Source organism: Salvelinus alpinus, chromosome 17 (genome assembly GCF_045679555.1).
Source record: "Salvelinus alpinus chromosome 17, SLU_Salpinus.1, whole genome shotgun sequence".
In the NCBI taxonomy this organism is placed as follows: domain Eukaryota; kingdom Metazoa; phylum Chordata; class Actinopteri; order Salmoniformes; family Salmonidae; genus Salvelinus; species Salvelinus alpinus.
In genome coordinates this window covers 40,394,588-40,412,559 of record NC_092102.1, presented here as the reverse complement: position 1 = coordinate 40,412,559, position 17,972 = coordinate 40,394,588, and the positions used below count along the sequence as shown (strand labels likewise).

The 17,972-nt window shown below is 46.2% G+C and overlaps 1 protein-coding gene across 2 annotated transcripts in view; it reads left to right on the top strand.

Annotated features, from left to right (window-relative positions):
• The window catches only part of LOC139542939 (zinc-binding protein A33-like), a 29,897-nt gene extending 12,851 nt beyond the window's left edge, over positions 1 to 17,046 (top strand). The window contains exons 2-7 of one of the 2 annotated variants that reach the window (XM_071348953.1): positions 7,648 to 7,963; positions 8,731 to 8,826; positions 8,938 to 9,168; positions 10,212 to 10,234; positions 10,320 to 10,438; positions 15,970 to 17,046. In XM_071348953.1, the coding sequence (XP_071205054.1) occupies positions 7,733 to 7,963; positions 8,731 to 8,826; positions 8,938 to 9,168; positions 10,212 to 10,234; positions 10,320 to 10,438; positions 15,970 to 16,526 (1,257 nt within the window). In that variant the 5' untranslated portion in view covers positions 7,648 to 7,732 and the 3' untranslated portion in view covers positions 16,527 to 17,046. Of the gene's footprint in view, positions 1 to 7,328; positions 7,964 to 8,730; positions 8,827 to 8,937; positions 9,169 to 10,211; positions 10,235 to 10,319; positions 10,439 to 15,969 lie in introns of those variants that run through there. The other variant, XM_071348952.1, reaches the window with a different exon arrangement.
• Positions 17,047 to 17,972: the final 926 nt, after the last annotated feature.

The window sequence follows — 17,972 nt, the reverse complement described above, 5'->3', positions numbered from 1 at the left end:
CTTCTCTTGAAGAGAAGGAAGGCTGCCGTTACACCTCAGACAAAAAAATAAGACATTCTGCACTAACTGTAATTTTATTCAGATATTTGGAACAACACAAATAAATAATCATACCATTTAAAACTAGATAAATATAAAAATATATACGAAAATAAGACTCATAAATACCAAACCAACAAAGACAAATAGAAACAAATTTGTGTTTATTTGGCACTTGAGCATCAATACATTTCCCATTCCACAACACTGTGAACCAAGAGTCAAGACTAAACCAATTCACCTTGGTGGTGTTAAAATGACTCTTAACGATTTGGCACAAACCATAAAAAAATATAACAATATGTCTGTGAATCTATACACTGCCAGTCAAAAGTTTTAGAACACCTACTCATTCAAGGGTTTTTCTTATTTTTACTATTTACTACATTGTAGAATAATAGTGAAGACATCAAAACAATGAAATAACACATGGAATCCTGTAGTAAGCAAAAAAGTGTTAAACAAATCAAAATATATTTTATATTTGAGATTCTTCAAATAGCCACCCTTTGCCTTAATGACAGCTTTGCACACTCTTGGCATTCTCTCAACCAGCTTCATGAGGTAGTTACCTGGAATGCAATTCAATTCACAGGTGTGCCTTCTTAAAAGTTAATTTGTGGAATTTCTTTCCTTCATAATGTGTTTGAGCCAATCAGTTGTGTTGTGACAAGGAAGGGGGTATACAGAAGATAGCCCTATTTGGTAAAAGACCAAGTCCATATTATGGCAAGAACAGCTCAAATAAGCAAAGAGAAATGACAGTCCATCATTAATTCAAGACATGGAGGTCAGCCAATATGGAACATTTCAAGAACTTTGAAAGTTTCTTCAAGTGCAGTCGCAAAAACCATCAAGCGCTATGATGAAACTGGCTCTCATGAGGCCCGCCACAGGAAAGGAAGACCCAGAGTTACCTCTGCTGCAGAGGATAAGTTCATTAGAGTTACCAGCCTCAGAAATTGCAGCCCAAATAAATGCTTCACAGAGTTCAGGTAACAGACACATCTCAACATCAACTGTTCAGAGGATACTGTGTGAATCAGGCCTTCATGGTCGAATTGCTGCAAAGAAAACACTACTGAAGGACACCAATAAGAAGAAGAGACTTGCTTGGGCCAAGAAACATGAGCAATGGACATTAGACTGGTGGAAATTTGTTATTTGGTCTGGAGTCCAAATTGGAGAATTCTGGTTCCAACCGCCGTGTCTTTGTGAGACGAAGGTGTGGGTGAACAGATGATCTCCGCATGTGTATCCCACCGTATTAGCATGAAGGAGGAGGTGTTATGGTGTGGGGATGCTTTGCTGGTGACACTGTCTGTGATTTATTTCAAATTCAAGGAACATTTAACCATAATGGCTACCACAGCATTCTGCAGCGATACGCCATCCCATCTGGTTTGCGCTTAGTGGGACTATCATTTGTTTTCAACAGGACAATGACCCAACACACCTCCAGGCCATGTAAGGGCTATTTTACTAAGAAGGAGAGTGATGGAGTACTGCATCAGATGACCTGCTCTCCACAATCCTCCGACCTCAACCAAATTGAGATGGTTTGGGATGAGTCGGACTGCAGATTAAAGGAAAAGCAGCAAACAAGTGCCCAGCATATGTGGGAACTCCTTCAAGACTGTTGAAAAACATTCCAGGGGAAGCTGGTAGAGAGAATGTGTGAGGGTGTTGGTGAATGGAAAAATGCAGAGTCAGGCGCAGGAATGCAGAGTCAGGCGCAGGAAACCAGGTGTGTATGATCAAGACAAAACAAAACGAAAATGAAACATGGATCGGTGGTGACTAGAAAGCCGGTGACGTCGACCGCCGAACGCCGCCCGAACAAGGAGAGGGACCAACTTCGGCTGAAGTCGTGACAATACGCCCCCCTTGACGCGCGGATCCAGCAGCGCGCAGACACCGGCCTCGGGGACGACCCGGGGGACGAGGCGCAGGGCGATCCGGATGGAGACGGTGAAATTCCTGCAGTAATGATGGATCCAGGATGTCCTCCACCGGCACCCAGCATCTCTCCTCCGGACCGTACCCCTCCCACTCCACGAGGTACTGAAGGCCTCTCGCCCGACGTCTTGAGTACATGATGGCTCGCACAGTATACGCCGGGGACCCCTTGATGTCCAGAGGGGGCGGAGGAACCTCCCGCACCTCAAACTGCTGGAGCGGACCAGCCACCACTGGCCTGAGGAGAGACACATGGAACGAGGGGTTAATACAGTAATCAGGGGGAAGTTGTAACCTATAACAAACCTCGTTCAATCTCCTCAGGACTTTAAATGGCCCCACAAACCGCGGACCCAGTTTCCGGCAGGGCAGGCGAAGGGGCAGGTTTCGGGTCGAGAGCCAGACCAGGTCCCCCGGTGCATACAACGGGGCCTCACTGCGGTGGCAGTCGGCACTCACCTTCTGCCGCCTGACTCTGCATTTTTGTACATGAGCAGCGTCCCATGTCGCCTCCGAGTGTCGAAACCATTCATCCACCGCAGGTGCCTCGATCTGGCTCTGAGGCCAAGGTGCCAGGACTGGATGATAACCTAGCACACACTGTAAAGGGGATAGGTTAGTGGAAGAGTGGCGAAGGGAGTTTTGGGCCATCTCCGCCCAGGGAATGAAAACCGACCACTCCCCCGGCCGGTCCTGGCAATAGGACCGCAGAAACCTACCCACATCCTGGTTTACTCTCTCCACCTGCCCGTTACTCTCGGGGTGAAAACCTGAGGTGAGGCTGACCGAGACCCCCAGGCGTTCCATAAACGCCCTCCAGACTTTAGACGTGAATTGGGGACCCCGATCAGAAACTATATCCTCAGGCACCCCGTAGTGCCGGAATATGTAGGTGAACAGGGCCTCCGCAGTCTGTAGAGGCATAGGGAGACCGGGCAAAGGAAGGAGACGGCAGGAGTTAGAAAACCGATCCACAATGACCAGGATCGTGGTATTACCCCGTGACGGGGGAAGATCCGTAATGAAATCCACCGATAGGTGTGACCACGGTCGCTGTGGAACGGGAAGAGGCTGTAATTTCCCTCTGGGTAGGTGTCTAGGTGCCTTGCACTGTGCGCACACCGAGCAGGAGGAAACATAAACCCTCACGTCCTTAGCTAAAGTGGGCCACAAGTACTTCCCAGCAAGACAGCGCACTGTCCGACCGATGCCAGGATGACCCGAAGAGGGTGACGTGTGGGGCCCAACAGATCGAACGATCGCGGACATCAAACGGAACGTACAGACGCCCAACTGGACACTGTGGGGGAGTTCTGCACGTGACGCCCGCTCGATGTCCGCGTCCACCTCCCATACCACCGGTGCCACCAGGCAAGAAGCTGGAATTATGGGAGTGGGATCCGCGGACCGCTCCTCCGTGTCATACATCCGGGACAGTGCGTCTGCCTTAACGTTCTGGGAACCTGGTCTGTAGGATAGAGTAAAAACAAAGCGGGTGAAAAACATGGCCCACCTCACCTGGCGAGGGTTCAGTCTCCTAGCTGCCCGAATGTACTCCAGATTGCGGTGGTCAGTCCAAATGAGGAAAGGGTGTTTAGCCCCCTCAAGCCAATGTCTCCACACCTTCAGAGCCCTGACAACAGCCAACAGCTCCCGGTCCCCCACATCATAGTTTCGCTCCGCCGGGCTGAGCCTCTTCGAAAAGAAAACGCAGGGGCGGAGCTTTAGTGGCGTACCCGAGCGCTGAGACAGCACAGCCCCTATCCCAGCCTTGGACGCATCCACCTCAACTATGAACGCTAAGGAGGGATCAGGATGAGCCGGCACAGGAACCGAGGTAAACAGAGCCTTCAGTTGACAAAAAGCCCTGTCCGCCTCCGCTGACCACTGCAGTCGCACCGGTCCCCCCTTCAGCAAGGAGGTAATGGGAGCCGCTACCTGACCGAAACCCCGGATAAACCTCCGGTAGTAGTTGGCAAACCCTAAGAACGCTGCACCTCCTTTACAGTGGTTGGAGTCGGCCAATTACGCACGGCTGAAATGCGGTTATTCTCCATCTCCACCCCTTGGTCATGCTCCAACAGTCGACCCAGCACCTTGCACACCAGAGACACATGCTCGGCGCGTGTAGCGAAGTATATTAGAATGTCATCTATATACACCACTACACCCTGCCCGTGCAGGTCCCTGAAAATCTTGTCTACAAAGGATTGAAAGACTGATGGAGCATTCATTAACCCGTACGGCATGACAAGATACTCATAGTGCCCAGATGTAGTGCTAAATGCCGTCTTCCACTCATCCCCCGCCTTGATACGCACCAGGTTGTAAGCGCTCCTGAGGTCCAATTTTGTGAAGTGCAATGACTCTGTCATACAGGCTATGAGAGGTAGTGGGTAGCTGTAATTTACCGTGATCTGATTCACACCTCGATAGTCAATACACGGGCGCAAACCTCCATCCTTCTTTTTCACAAAAAATAAACTCGAGGAGACAGGTGAAATGGAAGGCCGAATGTATCCCTGTCCCAGAGATTTGGTGACATATGTTTCCATAGCCGTCGTCTCCTCCTGTGACAGAGGATACACGTGACTCCTGGGAAGTGCAGCATCTACCAGGAGATTTATCGCACAATCCCCCTGTCGATGGGGTGGTAATTGAGTCGCCTTCTTTTTACAGAAGGCGAGTGCCAAATCGGCATATTTGGGGGGGGGGTGTGCATAGTGGACACCTGGTTTGGACTCTCCACCGTAGTGGCACCTAAGGAAACACCTACACACCTCCCTGAGCACGAGACCATCCCTTGAGAGCCCTCTGTTGCCAAGAAATAGTGGGGTCATGATAGGCCAACCAGGCAAGGCCCAACACGACAGGAAACGCAGGAGAGTCGATCAGAAAGAGACTAATTCTCTCCTCATGACTCTCCTGCGTTATCATACGGAGAGGAGCTGTGACTTCCCTGATTAGCCCTGACCCCAAAGGATGACTATCTAAGGCATGTACAGGGAAGGGGACATCAACAGGAACAATAGGGATCCCTAAACTAAGTGCAAAGGTATGGTCAATAAAGTTCCCAGCTGCGCCTGAATCTACTAGCGCCTTATGCTGGGAATGTGTGCAACAGGGAGCTCTGGGTGAGGTGTGTGCTTACTCACCTGAGATGATCCACCAGTGCTCCGCCTGCCAACTCGGTTACCTGGGGAACCTCCCCAGCACCGACCAGGGAAGGAAACGGTCCCCCCTCCGGTCCCCCTCATAGCAGCACCTCCCAGCTCCATCGGGGTAGGATCAGAGGTGCTGGGGGATGGAACTGACGGACCCCGAACAGGACGTCCGCGGGAGACCAACAGGTTATCCAGCCGGATGGATAAGTCCACCAGCTGGTCCAGGTTAAGGGTGGTGTCCCTGCAGGCTAACTCCCTACGAACGTCCTCGCGTAAACTACACCTGTAGTGGTCGATCAGGGCCCACTCACTCCATCCCGTGCCGGTGGCCAGAGTTCTAAAATCCAGAGCAAACTCTTGAGCGCTCCTCATCCTCTGTCTTAAATGGAACAAGCGTTCCCCCGCCGCTCTCCCCTCAGGTGGATGATCGAAAACCGCCTGGAAGCGGCGGGTGAAATCCTCGTAGTTGTCCAACGTCGGGCCTTCTTCTCCCCAGATGGCGTTGGCCCAGACCAGTGCTTTTCCAGTCAGACAAGAGATGAGGGCGCTCACTCTCTCGCGTCCCGAGGGGGCCGGCTGAACAGCTGCCAGGTAGAGTTCTAGCTGGAGTAGGAACCCCTGGCACCCGGCAGCCGTTCCATCATACGCTCCCGGGAGCGAGAGCCGAATCCCACTGGGTCCTGACGAAGGAGGAGTGGACATCTGGGTCGGTTGTCGTGGGAGCTGGGGAGGTGCTGATGGGTGAACCGGAAAACCCCCTCTCTCCCATCGGTCCATGGTTTGCAGCACGCGATTCATGGCTGTACCCAGACTCTGTAACATGGTCGTGTGCTGCTGAACACGCTCCTCCATTGGGAGAGGAGGGCTGGCTGTACCTGCTGACTCCATTTGTGGGTGCGTTATTCTGTGAGGGTGTTGGTGAATGGAAAAATGCAGAGTCAGGCGGAGGACAAAGATATGAGTAATAGTCCAAATTTACTCAAAATAAAAGTAAAGTTCCAAACAAGTAACAAACACAATATTCCAGAGCACTATCAACACGAACCCACATGACAAACAATAACGCACAAAACAGAGGGAAGTCAGAGGGTTAAATAAGGAACATAATTAATGGAATGGAAACCAGGTGTTGATAGTGACAAAACAAAACGAAAATGAAACATGGATCGGTGGTGACTAGAAAGCCGGTGACGTCGACTGCCGAACGCCGTCCGAACAAGGAGAGGGACCAACTTCGGCCGAAGTCGTGACAGAATGCCAAGAGTGTGCAAAGCTGTGATCAAGGCAAAGGGTGGCTATGTGAGGAATCTGAAATATAAAATATATTTAGATTTGTTTAATATTTATTTGGTTACTACATGATTCCATGTGTTATTTCATAGTTTTGATGTCTTCACTATTATTCTACAATGTAGAAAATAGTACAAATAAACAAAACCCTTAGATGAGTAGGTGTTTTAAAACTTTTGACTGGTAGTGTATATTCACAGTATTGTGAGTGAATTGTGGTTTATTTGGTAGCATTTCGTGGTGTGACTGATTTTACTAATTGCATTAATACTGTACAAAGTTAGAGGTGCGCTATTTGATAGATTCCCCCGCTCCCCCTACCAGTGCTTCCATCTCGTACTTCTGAGTGGGATAACATCCCAGTAAGTAGCTTGCCAAGCTCATAAACTACAATCAAGGTGCACACTCCAACAAGGTTAATTGACCCACAGTCCCACACGGTGACATGATATCATTGACGTGATGTGCAAGTGAGCGACAGAAAATCGATTGAGTGGGCGCCCCATGCCGCCCCCAGCAAGATGTCGCCATGGGTGGCTGCCCATGTCGCCTATACCTAAATCCGCCACTGGGCAGACTGAATGTAAAAGCTAATCCAATGTAGGAGTTTCAGCTGCTAAAGTTGACTGCTTGGCACTTCCATACAGTTGCTGTCCATGGTGCTGAATTGACCAGAGACATAGATAGTCAGAATTCAGCTAACAGTCAAGTCAGATGAGGAGAAACCTTAGATCAGTTAATTTGGTACATTTCATAAACCTGGCATTTTGAAGCAATAAAATCCAGTTATATTTAACCAAACACTGACATCTAGTGGAAGTGTCCTGCACAGACTCAAACTGATATAAACGACAACTCAGCAGAGAGCTCCACCCTACTCCTGTTTAACAGGAAGGAGAAAAGCTAACAACAGAACAGCGCTGTAACATTCAGCTATTTAGAATTTTTTGTAAACAACCAAGAATCAAAACAACAATTGAAGACTGAGGAACACCGTCAGGAAAACACAGATTTCTAAGTTCAGATGAGTTTTCAAAAGTGAATCTTAGTCAAAAGAGTTGTCAGAAGTGAAAGTAAACCTTCATAACAGAGATAAGCAGTGAGAAATGGCCTCTAAAACTTCTCTCTCCGAGGTTGATTTCTCCTGTCCTGTGTGTCGTAACATCTTCAATGATCCTGTGGTCCTGTTGTGTAGCCACAGCTTCTGTAAAGCCTGTCTGGAGGAATACTGGAAACAGAATGAATATCGGCAATGTCCAGTCTGCAGAAAGAAATCATCAATGGAATTCCCCCCCTGTAACCTGGTTTTAAAGAACCTGTGTGAGGCCTACTTACAGGATAGAAGTCAGAGATCTTCAGCAGGGTCTGAGGTGCTCTGCAGTCAGCACAGTGAGAAACTCAAGCTCTTCTGTCTGGAGGATAAACAGCCCATCTGTTTTGTGTGTCAAACTTCAAAAAATCATAAAAGTCATGACTGCTGCCCAATAGATGAAGCTGTACTGGATCATAAGGTAGGAGATGTATTTATCACTACAATTAACAAAATCGCCACCAGACAATTTACATTGACCCCCCCCCCCCCTCCCTTTTGTCCACTGCTGCTACTCGCTGTTTAATATCTATGCATATTCACTTCACCCCCACCTACATGTACAAATTACAGAAATTAACCTGTACCCCTGAACACTGACTCGGTACCGGTGCCCCCTGTGTATAGCCTCATTATTGTTACTCTTATTGTGTTACTTTTTTATTATTACTTTTTATTTTAGTCTACTTGGTAAATATTTTCTTAACTCTTCTTGAGCTGCACTGTTGGTTAAGGGCTTGTAAGTAAGCATTTCACGGTAAAGTCTACACTTGTTTTATTTGGCGCATGTGACAAATAAAGTTTGATTTGATTTGACTTACACTATGTGGGTGGCAGGTAGCCTAGCAGTTAGTGTTGGGCCAGTAACTGAAAGGTTGCTAGTTCGAATCCCTGAACTGACACGTTGAAAAATCTGTTGATGCGCAATTAATCCTAGTTGTGCCAGGGTCGCTGTTGATAATGGCAGACCCTTACCATCCTCTCCAAGGGTGTCTCAGTTGGAGTTGGGCTATACAGAAACCACCCTTCCAATTCACATGTGTATTAATACACACTTGTATATGTTAGAATATAAGCTCCCACCTAATTATGTTTTTGTATGTGCATACAGTCAATGTGAATTAAGATCTGTGTGCCATTCCACTCCTTTAACACACAGCACCTCTTTATAATGTTGTTTCATTCCAGGAGGAACTCAAGACTGCACTGGAGCCCTTAAAAGAGAAGTTGAAGGTCTTTAGAGAAGTTAAACTGAGCTGTGATCAAACAGCCAACCACATCAAGGTAAGAATACAGAGTGAAGCTGAGATACAATGAAACTGTAAATATTTACCATAACCCTGTGGAATTATAGATATTGATGATATCTTTGACATTCCTCTCTGCTGTGTCCAGAGTCAGGCCCAGGACACAGAGAAGCTGATTAAGACGGGGTTTAAGACGTTTCATCAGTTTCTATATCAAGAAGAGAGAGCCAGGATAGCTGAACTGAAGGAGGAAGAGGAGCAGAAGAGTCAGATGATGAAGAAGAAGATTGAGCTGATGAGCAGAGAGATATCATCACTTTCAGACACAATCAGAACCATAGAGGAAGAGCTGGGATCTGAGGACATCTCATTCCTGCAGGTAAGGACTAATCTACCTCTGATAAATCAACTGCCCTATCAATTATGATATAAATATTGTACACTGATCAAAAAAATAAAGGGAACACTTAAACAACACAATGTAACTCCAAGTCAATCACACTTCTGTGAAATCAAACTGTCCACTTAGGAAGCAACACTGATTGACAATACATTTTACATGCTGTTGTGCAAATGGAATAGACAAAAGGTGGAAATTATAGGCAATTAGCAAGACACCCCCAATAAAGGAATGGTTCTGCAGGTGGTGACCACAGACCACTTCTCAGTTCCTATGCTTCCTGGCTGATGTTTTGGTCACTTTTGAATGCTGGCGGTGCTTTCACTCTAGTGGTAGCATGAGACGGAGTCTACAACCCACACAAGTGGCTCAGGTAGTGCAGTTCATCCAGGATGGCACATCAATGCGAGCTGTGGCAAAAAGGTTTGCTGTGTCTGTCAGCGTAGTGTCCAGAGCATGGAGGCGCTACCAGGAGACAGGCCAGTACATCAGGAGACGTGGAGGAGGCCGTAGGAGGGCAACAACCCAGCAGCAGGACCGCTACCTCCGCCTTTGTGCAAGGAGGTGCACTGCCAGAGCCCTGCAAAATGACCTCCAGCAGGCCACAAATGTGCATGTGTCAGCATATGGTCTCACAAGGGGTCTGAGGATCTCATCTCGGTACCTAATGGCACTCAGGCTACCTCTGGCGAGCACATGGAGGGCTGTGCGGCCCCACAAAGAAATGCCACCCCACACCATGACTGACCCACCGCCAAACCGGTCATGCTGGAGGATGTTGCAGGCAGCAGAACGTTCTCCACGGCGTCTCCAGACTCTGTCATGTCTGTCACGTGCTCATGTGCTCAGTGTTGGGCTGTAAGCACAACCCCCACCTGTGGACGTCGGGCCCTCATACCACCCTCATGGAGTCTGTTTCTGACCGTTTGAGCAGACACATGCACATTTGTGCGGGTTGTATGTTTTAGATTGATTTGCTATGATCAATACATCTATAAATGTGTTATTTTGTTTCCCTACAGAACTACAAGGATACAGTGAAAAGGTAAGGGGACTTTTTTATGTCTCTCTCTTCTCTGTGGTTCTGTATCAAACCCCACAGCAACACTGACTCCTGAATGTTCTTCCAGAGCCCAGTGTACACTGCCAGATCCAGAGAGGGTTTCAGGAGCGCTGATAGACGTGGCAAAGCACCTGGGAAACCTGCAGTTCAGAGTCTGGAAGAAGATGCAGGGAGTAGTTCACTACAGTGAGTAGGTCTTTTAGATATAATGGGTATTAAACTGAGCGTACAAAACATTAAGAACACCTGCTCTTTCAAAGATATAGACTGACCAGGTGAAGCCATGATTCGTTATTGATGTCACTTGTTAAATCCACTTCAATCAGTGTAGGTAAAGGGGAGGAGACAAGTTTAAGAAAGATTTTAAATCCTTGAGACAGTTGAAACATGGATTTTATGCCATTCAGAGGGTGAATAGGCAAGAAAAAATCTTGAATTGCCTTTGAACGTGGTATGGTAGTTGGTGCCAGAAACACCGTTTTTTGTCAAGATCTGCTGCAACACAGATGGGGATTTTATGCTCAACAGTTTCGTGTGAGTATCATGTATGAGCCACCACCCAAAGGACATCCAGCCATCTTGAAAGAACTGTGCGAGGCATTGGAGTCAGGATGGGCCAGCATCCCTGTGGAACGCTTCCAACACTTTCTAGAGTCCTTGCCCTGACCAATTGAGCCTGTTCTGATTGCAGAAAATATTAGGAAGGTGTTCTTAATGTTTTGTACACTGTGTATATTGGAGCACCACTAAAACTCTCCAATACTAAAAAAATTAACAGTGAATGATATTTAGAATTACTTACATACTGTACATTTGTTTGTACGTTTACAGAGGATCTTCCAATAAGTAATCAAATCAAATTTTATTGGTCACATGCAGATGTTATCGCGACTGTAGCGAAATGTTTATCATGTGCACATACACTACCGTTCAAAAGTTTGGGATCGCTTAGAAATGTCCTTGTTTTTGAAAGAAAAGCAAAACATTTTGTCCATTAAAATAACATCAATTGATCAGAAATACAGTGTAGACATTGTTAATGTTGTAAATGACTATTGTAGCTGGAAACGGCAGATCTTTTATGGAATATCTACATAGTCGTACTGAGGCCCATTATCAGCAACCATCACTCCTGTGTTCCAATGGCATGTTGAGTTAGCTATTCCAAGTTTATCATTTTAAAAGGCTAATTGATCATTAGAAAACCCTTTTGCAAATATGTTAGCACAGCTGAAAACTGTTGTTCTGATTAAAGAAGCAATAAAACTGGCCTTCTTTATACTAGTTGAGTATCTGAAGCATCAGCACTTGTGGGTTCGATTACAGGCTCAAAATGGCCAGAAACAAAGAACTTTCTTCTGAAACTCGTCAGTCTATTCTTGTTCTGAGAAATTAAGGCTATGCCATGCGAGAAATTGCCAAGAAACTGAAGATCTCGTACAATAGTGTGTACTACTCAAATCAAAGTTTATTTGTCACGTGCGCCGAATACAACAGGTGTAGACCTTACAGTGAAATGCTTACTTACAGGCTCTAACCAATAGTGCAAAAAAGGTGTTAGGTGAACAATAGATAAGTAAAGAAATAAAACAACAGTAAAAAGACAGACTATATACAGTAGCGAGGCTATATACAGTAGCGAGGCTATAAAGGTAGCGAGGCTACATACAGACACCGGTTAGTCAGGCTGATTGAGGTCGTATGTACATGTAGATATGGTTAAAGTGACTATGCATATATGATGAACAGAGAGTAGCAGTAGCGTAAAAGAGAGGTTGGCGGGTGGCAGGACACAATGCAGATAGCCCGGTTAGCCAATGTGCGGGAGCACTGGTTGGTCGGCCCAATTGAGGTAGTGTGTACATGAATGTATAGTGAAGTGACTATGCATATATGATAAACAGAGAGTAGCAGCAGCGTAAAAAGAGGGTTTTGGGAGTTGGGGAGGGGGCACACAATGCAAATAGTCCGGGTAGCCATTTGATTACCTGTTCAGGAGTCTTATGGCTTGGGGGTAAAAACTGTTGAGAAGCTTTTTTGTCCTAGACTTGGCACACTGGTACCGCTTGCCATGTGGTAGTAGAGAGAACAGTCTATGACTGGGGTGGCTGGGGTCTTTGACAATTTTTGGGGCCTTCCTCTGACACCGCCTGGTGTAGAGGTCCTGGATGGCAGGCAGCTTAGCCCCAGTGATGTACTGGGCCGTACGCACTACCCTCTGTAGTGCCTTGCGGTCAAAGGCCGAGCAATTGCTGTACCAGGCAGTGATGCAACCAGTCAGGATGCTCTCGATGTTGCAGCTGTAGAACCTTTTGAGGATCTCAGGACCCATGCCAAATATTTTTAGTTTCCTGAGGGGGAATAGGCTTTGTCATGCCCTCTTCACGACTGTCTTGGTATGTTTGGACCATTCTAGTTTGTTGGTGATGTGGACACCGAGGAACTTGAAGCTCTCAACCTGCTTCACTACAGCCCCATCGATGAGAATGGGGGCGTGCTTGGTCCTCCTTTTCCTGTAGTCCACAATCATCTCCTTAGTCTTGGCTACGTTGAGGGATAGGTTGTTATTCTGGCACCACACGGCCAGGTCTCTGACCTCCTCCCTATAGGCTGTCTCGTCGTTGTCTGTGATCAGGCCTACCCCTGTTGTGTCGTCTGCAAACTTAATGAATGTGTTGGAGTCGTGCCTGGCCATGCAGTCGTGGGTGAACAGGGAGTACAGGAGGGGACTGAGCACGCACCCCTGTGGAGCTCCAGTGTGAGGACCACCTGGGTGCAGCCCGTCAGGATCCAGTTGCAGAGGGAGGTGTTTAGTCCCAGGATCCTTAGCTTAGTGATGAGCTTTGAGGGTACTATGGTGTTGAACGCTGAGCTGTAGTCAATGAATAGCATTCTCACATAACTGTTCCTTTTGTCCAGGTGGGAAAGGGCAGTGTGGAGTGCAATAGAGATTGCATCATCTGTGGATCTGTTTGGGCGGTATGCAAATTGGAGTGGGTCTAGGGTTTCTGGGAGAATGGTGTTGATGTGAGCCATTATTAACCTTTCAAAGCACTTAATGGCTACGGACGTGAGTGCTACGGGTCTGTAGTCATTTAGGCAGGTTGCCTTTGTGTTCTTGGTACAGGGACTATGGTTGTCTGCTTGAAACATGTTGGTATTACAGACTCAATCAGGGACATGTTGAAAATGTCAGTGAAGACACCTGCCAGTTAGTCAGCACATGCCTGGAGCACACGTCCTGGTAATCCGTCTGGCCCCGCAGCCTTGTGTATGTTGACCTGTTTAATGGTCTTACTCACGTCGGCTACGGAGAGCGTGATCACACAGTCGTCCGGAACAGCTGATGCTTTCATGCATGCCTCAGTGTTGCTTGCCTTGAAGCGAGCATATAAGTGATTTGGCTCGTCTGGTAGGCTCGTGTCACTGGGCAGCTAGCAGCTGTGCTTCCCTTTGTAGTCTGTAATAGTTTGCAAGCCCTGCCACATAAGATGAGCGTCGGAGCCAGTGTAGTATGATTCAATCTTAGCCCTGTATTGACGCTTTGCCTGTTTGATGGTTCGTCGCAGGGCATAGCAGGATTTCTTGTAAGCTTCTGGGTTAGAGTCCCGCACCTTGAAAGAGGCAGCTCTACCCTGTAGCTCAGTGTGAATGTTGCCGTTAATCCATGGCTTCAGGTTGGGGTATGTACGTACTTGTAACCGATGTGAAATGGCTAGCTAGTTAGAGGTGGTGCGCGCTAATAGCGTTTCAATCGGGTGACGTCACTCGCTCTGAGACCTGAAGTAGTTGTTCCCCTTGCTCTGCGATGGGTAACGATGCTTCGTGGGTGTCAGTTATCTATGTGTGCAGAGGGTCCCTGGTTCGAGCCCAGGTAGGGGCGAGGAGAGGGACGGAAGCTAAACTGTTACATGCTGTCACTGTGGGGACGACGTCCTCGATGCACTTATTGATAAAGCCAGTGGCTGATGTGGTGTACTCCTCAATGCCATCGGAAGAATCCCGGAACATGTTCCAGTCTGTGCTAGCAAAACAGTCCTGTAATTTAGCATCTGCTTCATCTGACCACTTTTTTATAGACCGTGTCACTGGTGCTTCCTGCTTTAATTTTTGCTTGTAAGCAGGAATCAGGAGGATAGAGTTGTGGTCGGATTTACCAAATGGGGGGAGAGCTTTGTACGCGTCTCTGTGTGTGGAGTACAGGTGATCTAGAATTTTTTTCCCTCTGTTTACACATTTAACATGTTGATAGAAATTTGGTAGAACTGATTTAAGTTTCCCTGCATTAAAGTCGCCGCCTCTGGGTGAGTGGTTTCCTGTTTGCTTATTTCCTTATACGGCTGACTGAGTGCGGTCTTAATGCCAGCATCTGTCTGTGGTGGTAAATAAACAGCCACGTAAAGTATAGCTGAAAACTCTCTAGGCAAGTAGTGTGGCCTGCAATTTATCACAATATACTCTACTTCAGGTGAGCAAAATCTAGAGACTTCCTTAGATTTCGTGCACCAGCTGTTGTTTACAAATATGCACAGCCCCCCCTCCCCTCCCCTCGTCTTACCGGAGTGTGCTGTTCTATCTTGCCGGTGCAGCGTATATCCCGCTAGCTGAATATCCATGTCATCATTCAGCCACGATTCCGTGAAACATATGATATTACAGTTTTTGATGTCTCGTTGGTTGGATATTCGTTGGTTGGATATTCGTGATCATACCTCGTCTAATTTATTGTCCAATGATTGCACGTTGGCGAGTAGTTTTGAAGGTAGTCGCCTTCTCCGGGTCCTGACCAGGCATCCGGCTCTTTGTCCTCTGTACCTGCGTCGCTTCCTCTTGCAAATAGCGGGGATGTCGGTCCTGTGGGGTGTTTGGAGAATGTCTTGTGTGTCGTCTTTGTTGTAGAAAAAATCTTAGTCCAATCCGAGGAGAGTGATTGCTGTCCTGATATCCAGAAGTTCTTTTTTGCTGTAAGATACGGTTGCAGAAACATTATGTACAAAATAAGTTACAAATAACGCAAAAAAAACACATAATAGCACAATTGGTTGGGCGCCTGTAAAACTGCTGCCATTTCTTCCGGCGCCAACTGTCTCTAACCAGAATAGAAAGAGGAGTGGGAGGCCTCGGTGCACAACTGAGCAAGAGGACAAGTAACTTAGAGTGTCTAGTTTGAGAAACAACGTCAACAGTGAAGAGGCGATTCCGGGATGCTGGCCTTCTAGGCAGAGTTTCTCTGTCCGGTGTCTGTGTTCTTTTGCCCATCTTACTCTTTTATTTTTATTGGCCAGTCTGAGATATGGCTTTTCTTTAATCAGCACCACAGTTTTCAACTGTGCTAATATAATTGCAAATGGGTTTTCTAATGATCAATTAGCCTTTAAAAATGATAAACCATTGGAACACAGGAGTGATGGTTGCTGACAATGGGCCGCTGTACGCCTATGTAGATATTCCATAAAAAATCTGCCGTTTCCAGCTACAATCGGAATTTACAACATTAACAATGTCTACACTGTATTTCTGATCAATTTGATGTTATTTTAATGGTTAAAAAAAAAAAAAAACTTTCAAAAACAAGGACATTTCTAAGTGACCCCAATCTTTTGAAAGGTGGTGTATGTAACACAAAACATAAAACACATAGCATTATATATCATATGCAGTAATGTATTCCCCCTACTTTTCAATTAATCTAGTGTGTATGTGTTTTCTCTGTCCAGCTCCAGTGACTCTGGACCCCAACACTGCCCACCCAGATCTCATCCTGTCTAATGATCTGACCAGTGTGAGATACAGTGATGAAGAACAGCAGCTTCCTGACAACCCAGAGAGGTTTGATAGCCATAGAATGGTCCTGGGCTATGAGGGTTTTAACTCAGGAACACACAGCTGGGACATTGATGTTAGGAAGAATAAAGGCTGGGACCTGGGTGTGACCACAGAGTCTGTCCAGAGGAAGGAACACAGTGGTTATTGGCATAGATCCTGGGGTATGTTGTTTGGTGGTGGTGATTATAACACACATGTACCAAATAAGCCATCCACTCCCCTCACAGTGAGACAGAACCCCCAGAGGATCAATAGGATCAGAGTGCAGCTAGACTGGGAAGGAGGAAAGCTGTCATTCTCTGACCCTGTCAATAACACACATCTACACACATTCACACACACTTTCACTGAGAGAGTCTTTCCATACATCAGGAATCTCTGTTTTCTCCACCCTCTGAGAGTGTTACCAGGTAAGGTGACTGAATCAGTGGATACTGTCTCTGTCTGAATCAGGGACTAACATGATGTAAATGAGTCAGTAACACCCATTGATGTCTTTCATTACGATTCTCACAGAGGGAGGACACACTGTGATGGAGAGTATCATTGTCTGACTCACCTGTTACTATTATAGAATGAATATGTAACCTGTTACTACTTTAGAATGAATATGTAATCTGTTACTACTTTAGAATGAATATGTAATCTGTTACTATTATAGAATGAATATGTAATCTGTTACTACTTTAGAATGAATATGTAATCTGTTACTATTATAGAATGAATATGTAATATGTTACTATTATAGAATGAATATGTAATCTGTTCTTTGTTGGTTTTATTTTTACCACATTTACATTTTGTCTGGTTGTTTTAACCCCTGCAAACTTGGGCTGCCTGAATGGCATTTGGCGTATAGTGTTGTGGCCTTGGACCGTGCCTCTGTTAGCTAGCTTGTAGACAATGACACCGTTAATGTATGTCTATAGAGTGCAACACATTTTCAACCAATAAACATGTTTTAATTACCTGGAGCTGCTTCCATCTGTGTTGGGATTATGGGGTTAAAGGTCAGCTGTACACATATACTGTGTACAGACAGACAGACAGACAGACAGACAGACAGACAGACAGACAGACAGACAGACAGACACTCAATTCCTATAACCCTTTTGCCTCTTTCTGGGTACCACAGGTTAACATTAGGAAAAGTCTATAATCTATCATTGTTTCAGTTACTGTGACATCTTAAAGCCCTTGATAAAACCCCACTCACCCATGAAGGGACATAACATCATTTAGTCAGTAGAAAGGACTAGATTACCCCAGGATATCTAGTCAATCCCAATGTCCCATTGTTATCTGAAGTTTCTCTTATGTCACATAAGGACAGTGTGTTACACAAAGCCAGTTTGACTGACAGGTGGTCCCTGGGAACAGCAGACCCTCTCCCACTCCTCTAGTTAGCAGTGGACCATGCAGCAAAGCTATCAAGGAAAGTGCAATAAGAGATTCCTTAGGAAATTAGCCCCTCGGAATCAAGGAAAGTGCAATCAGAGATCCCTCAGGAATTGAGCCCCCCTGAATTATTGACCCCTCAATCCGGATCTAGGGATTTAGTTGGTCTTATCTCTTATCATCTACAGCCTCTCTCTGCTGAGTAGCTTTATAAGGACAGAGTGGTCCAGATTCTGAGTCTCTGAATCTGTAGAGCCATTACCAGGCTACTACACTACACAGCCATAGGGCCTCGATTGGACTGCTGGATCTATTATTGATCAGCTATTGGACTGCTTAATATATATATCTGCTGCTGGACTGCTTTATCTATTATAGATCTGCTACTGGACTGCTTTATCTATTATAGATCTGCTACTGGACTGCTTTATCTATTATAGATCAGCTACTGGACTGCTTTATCTATTATAGATCAGCTACTGGACTGCTTTATCTA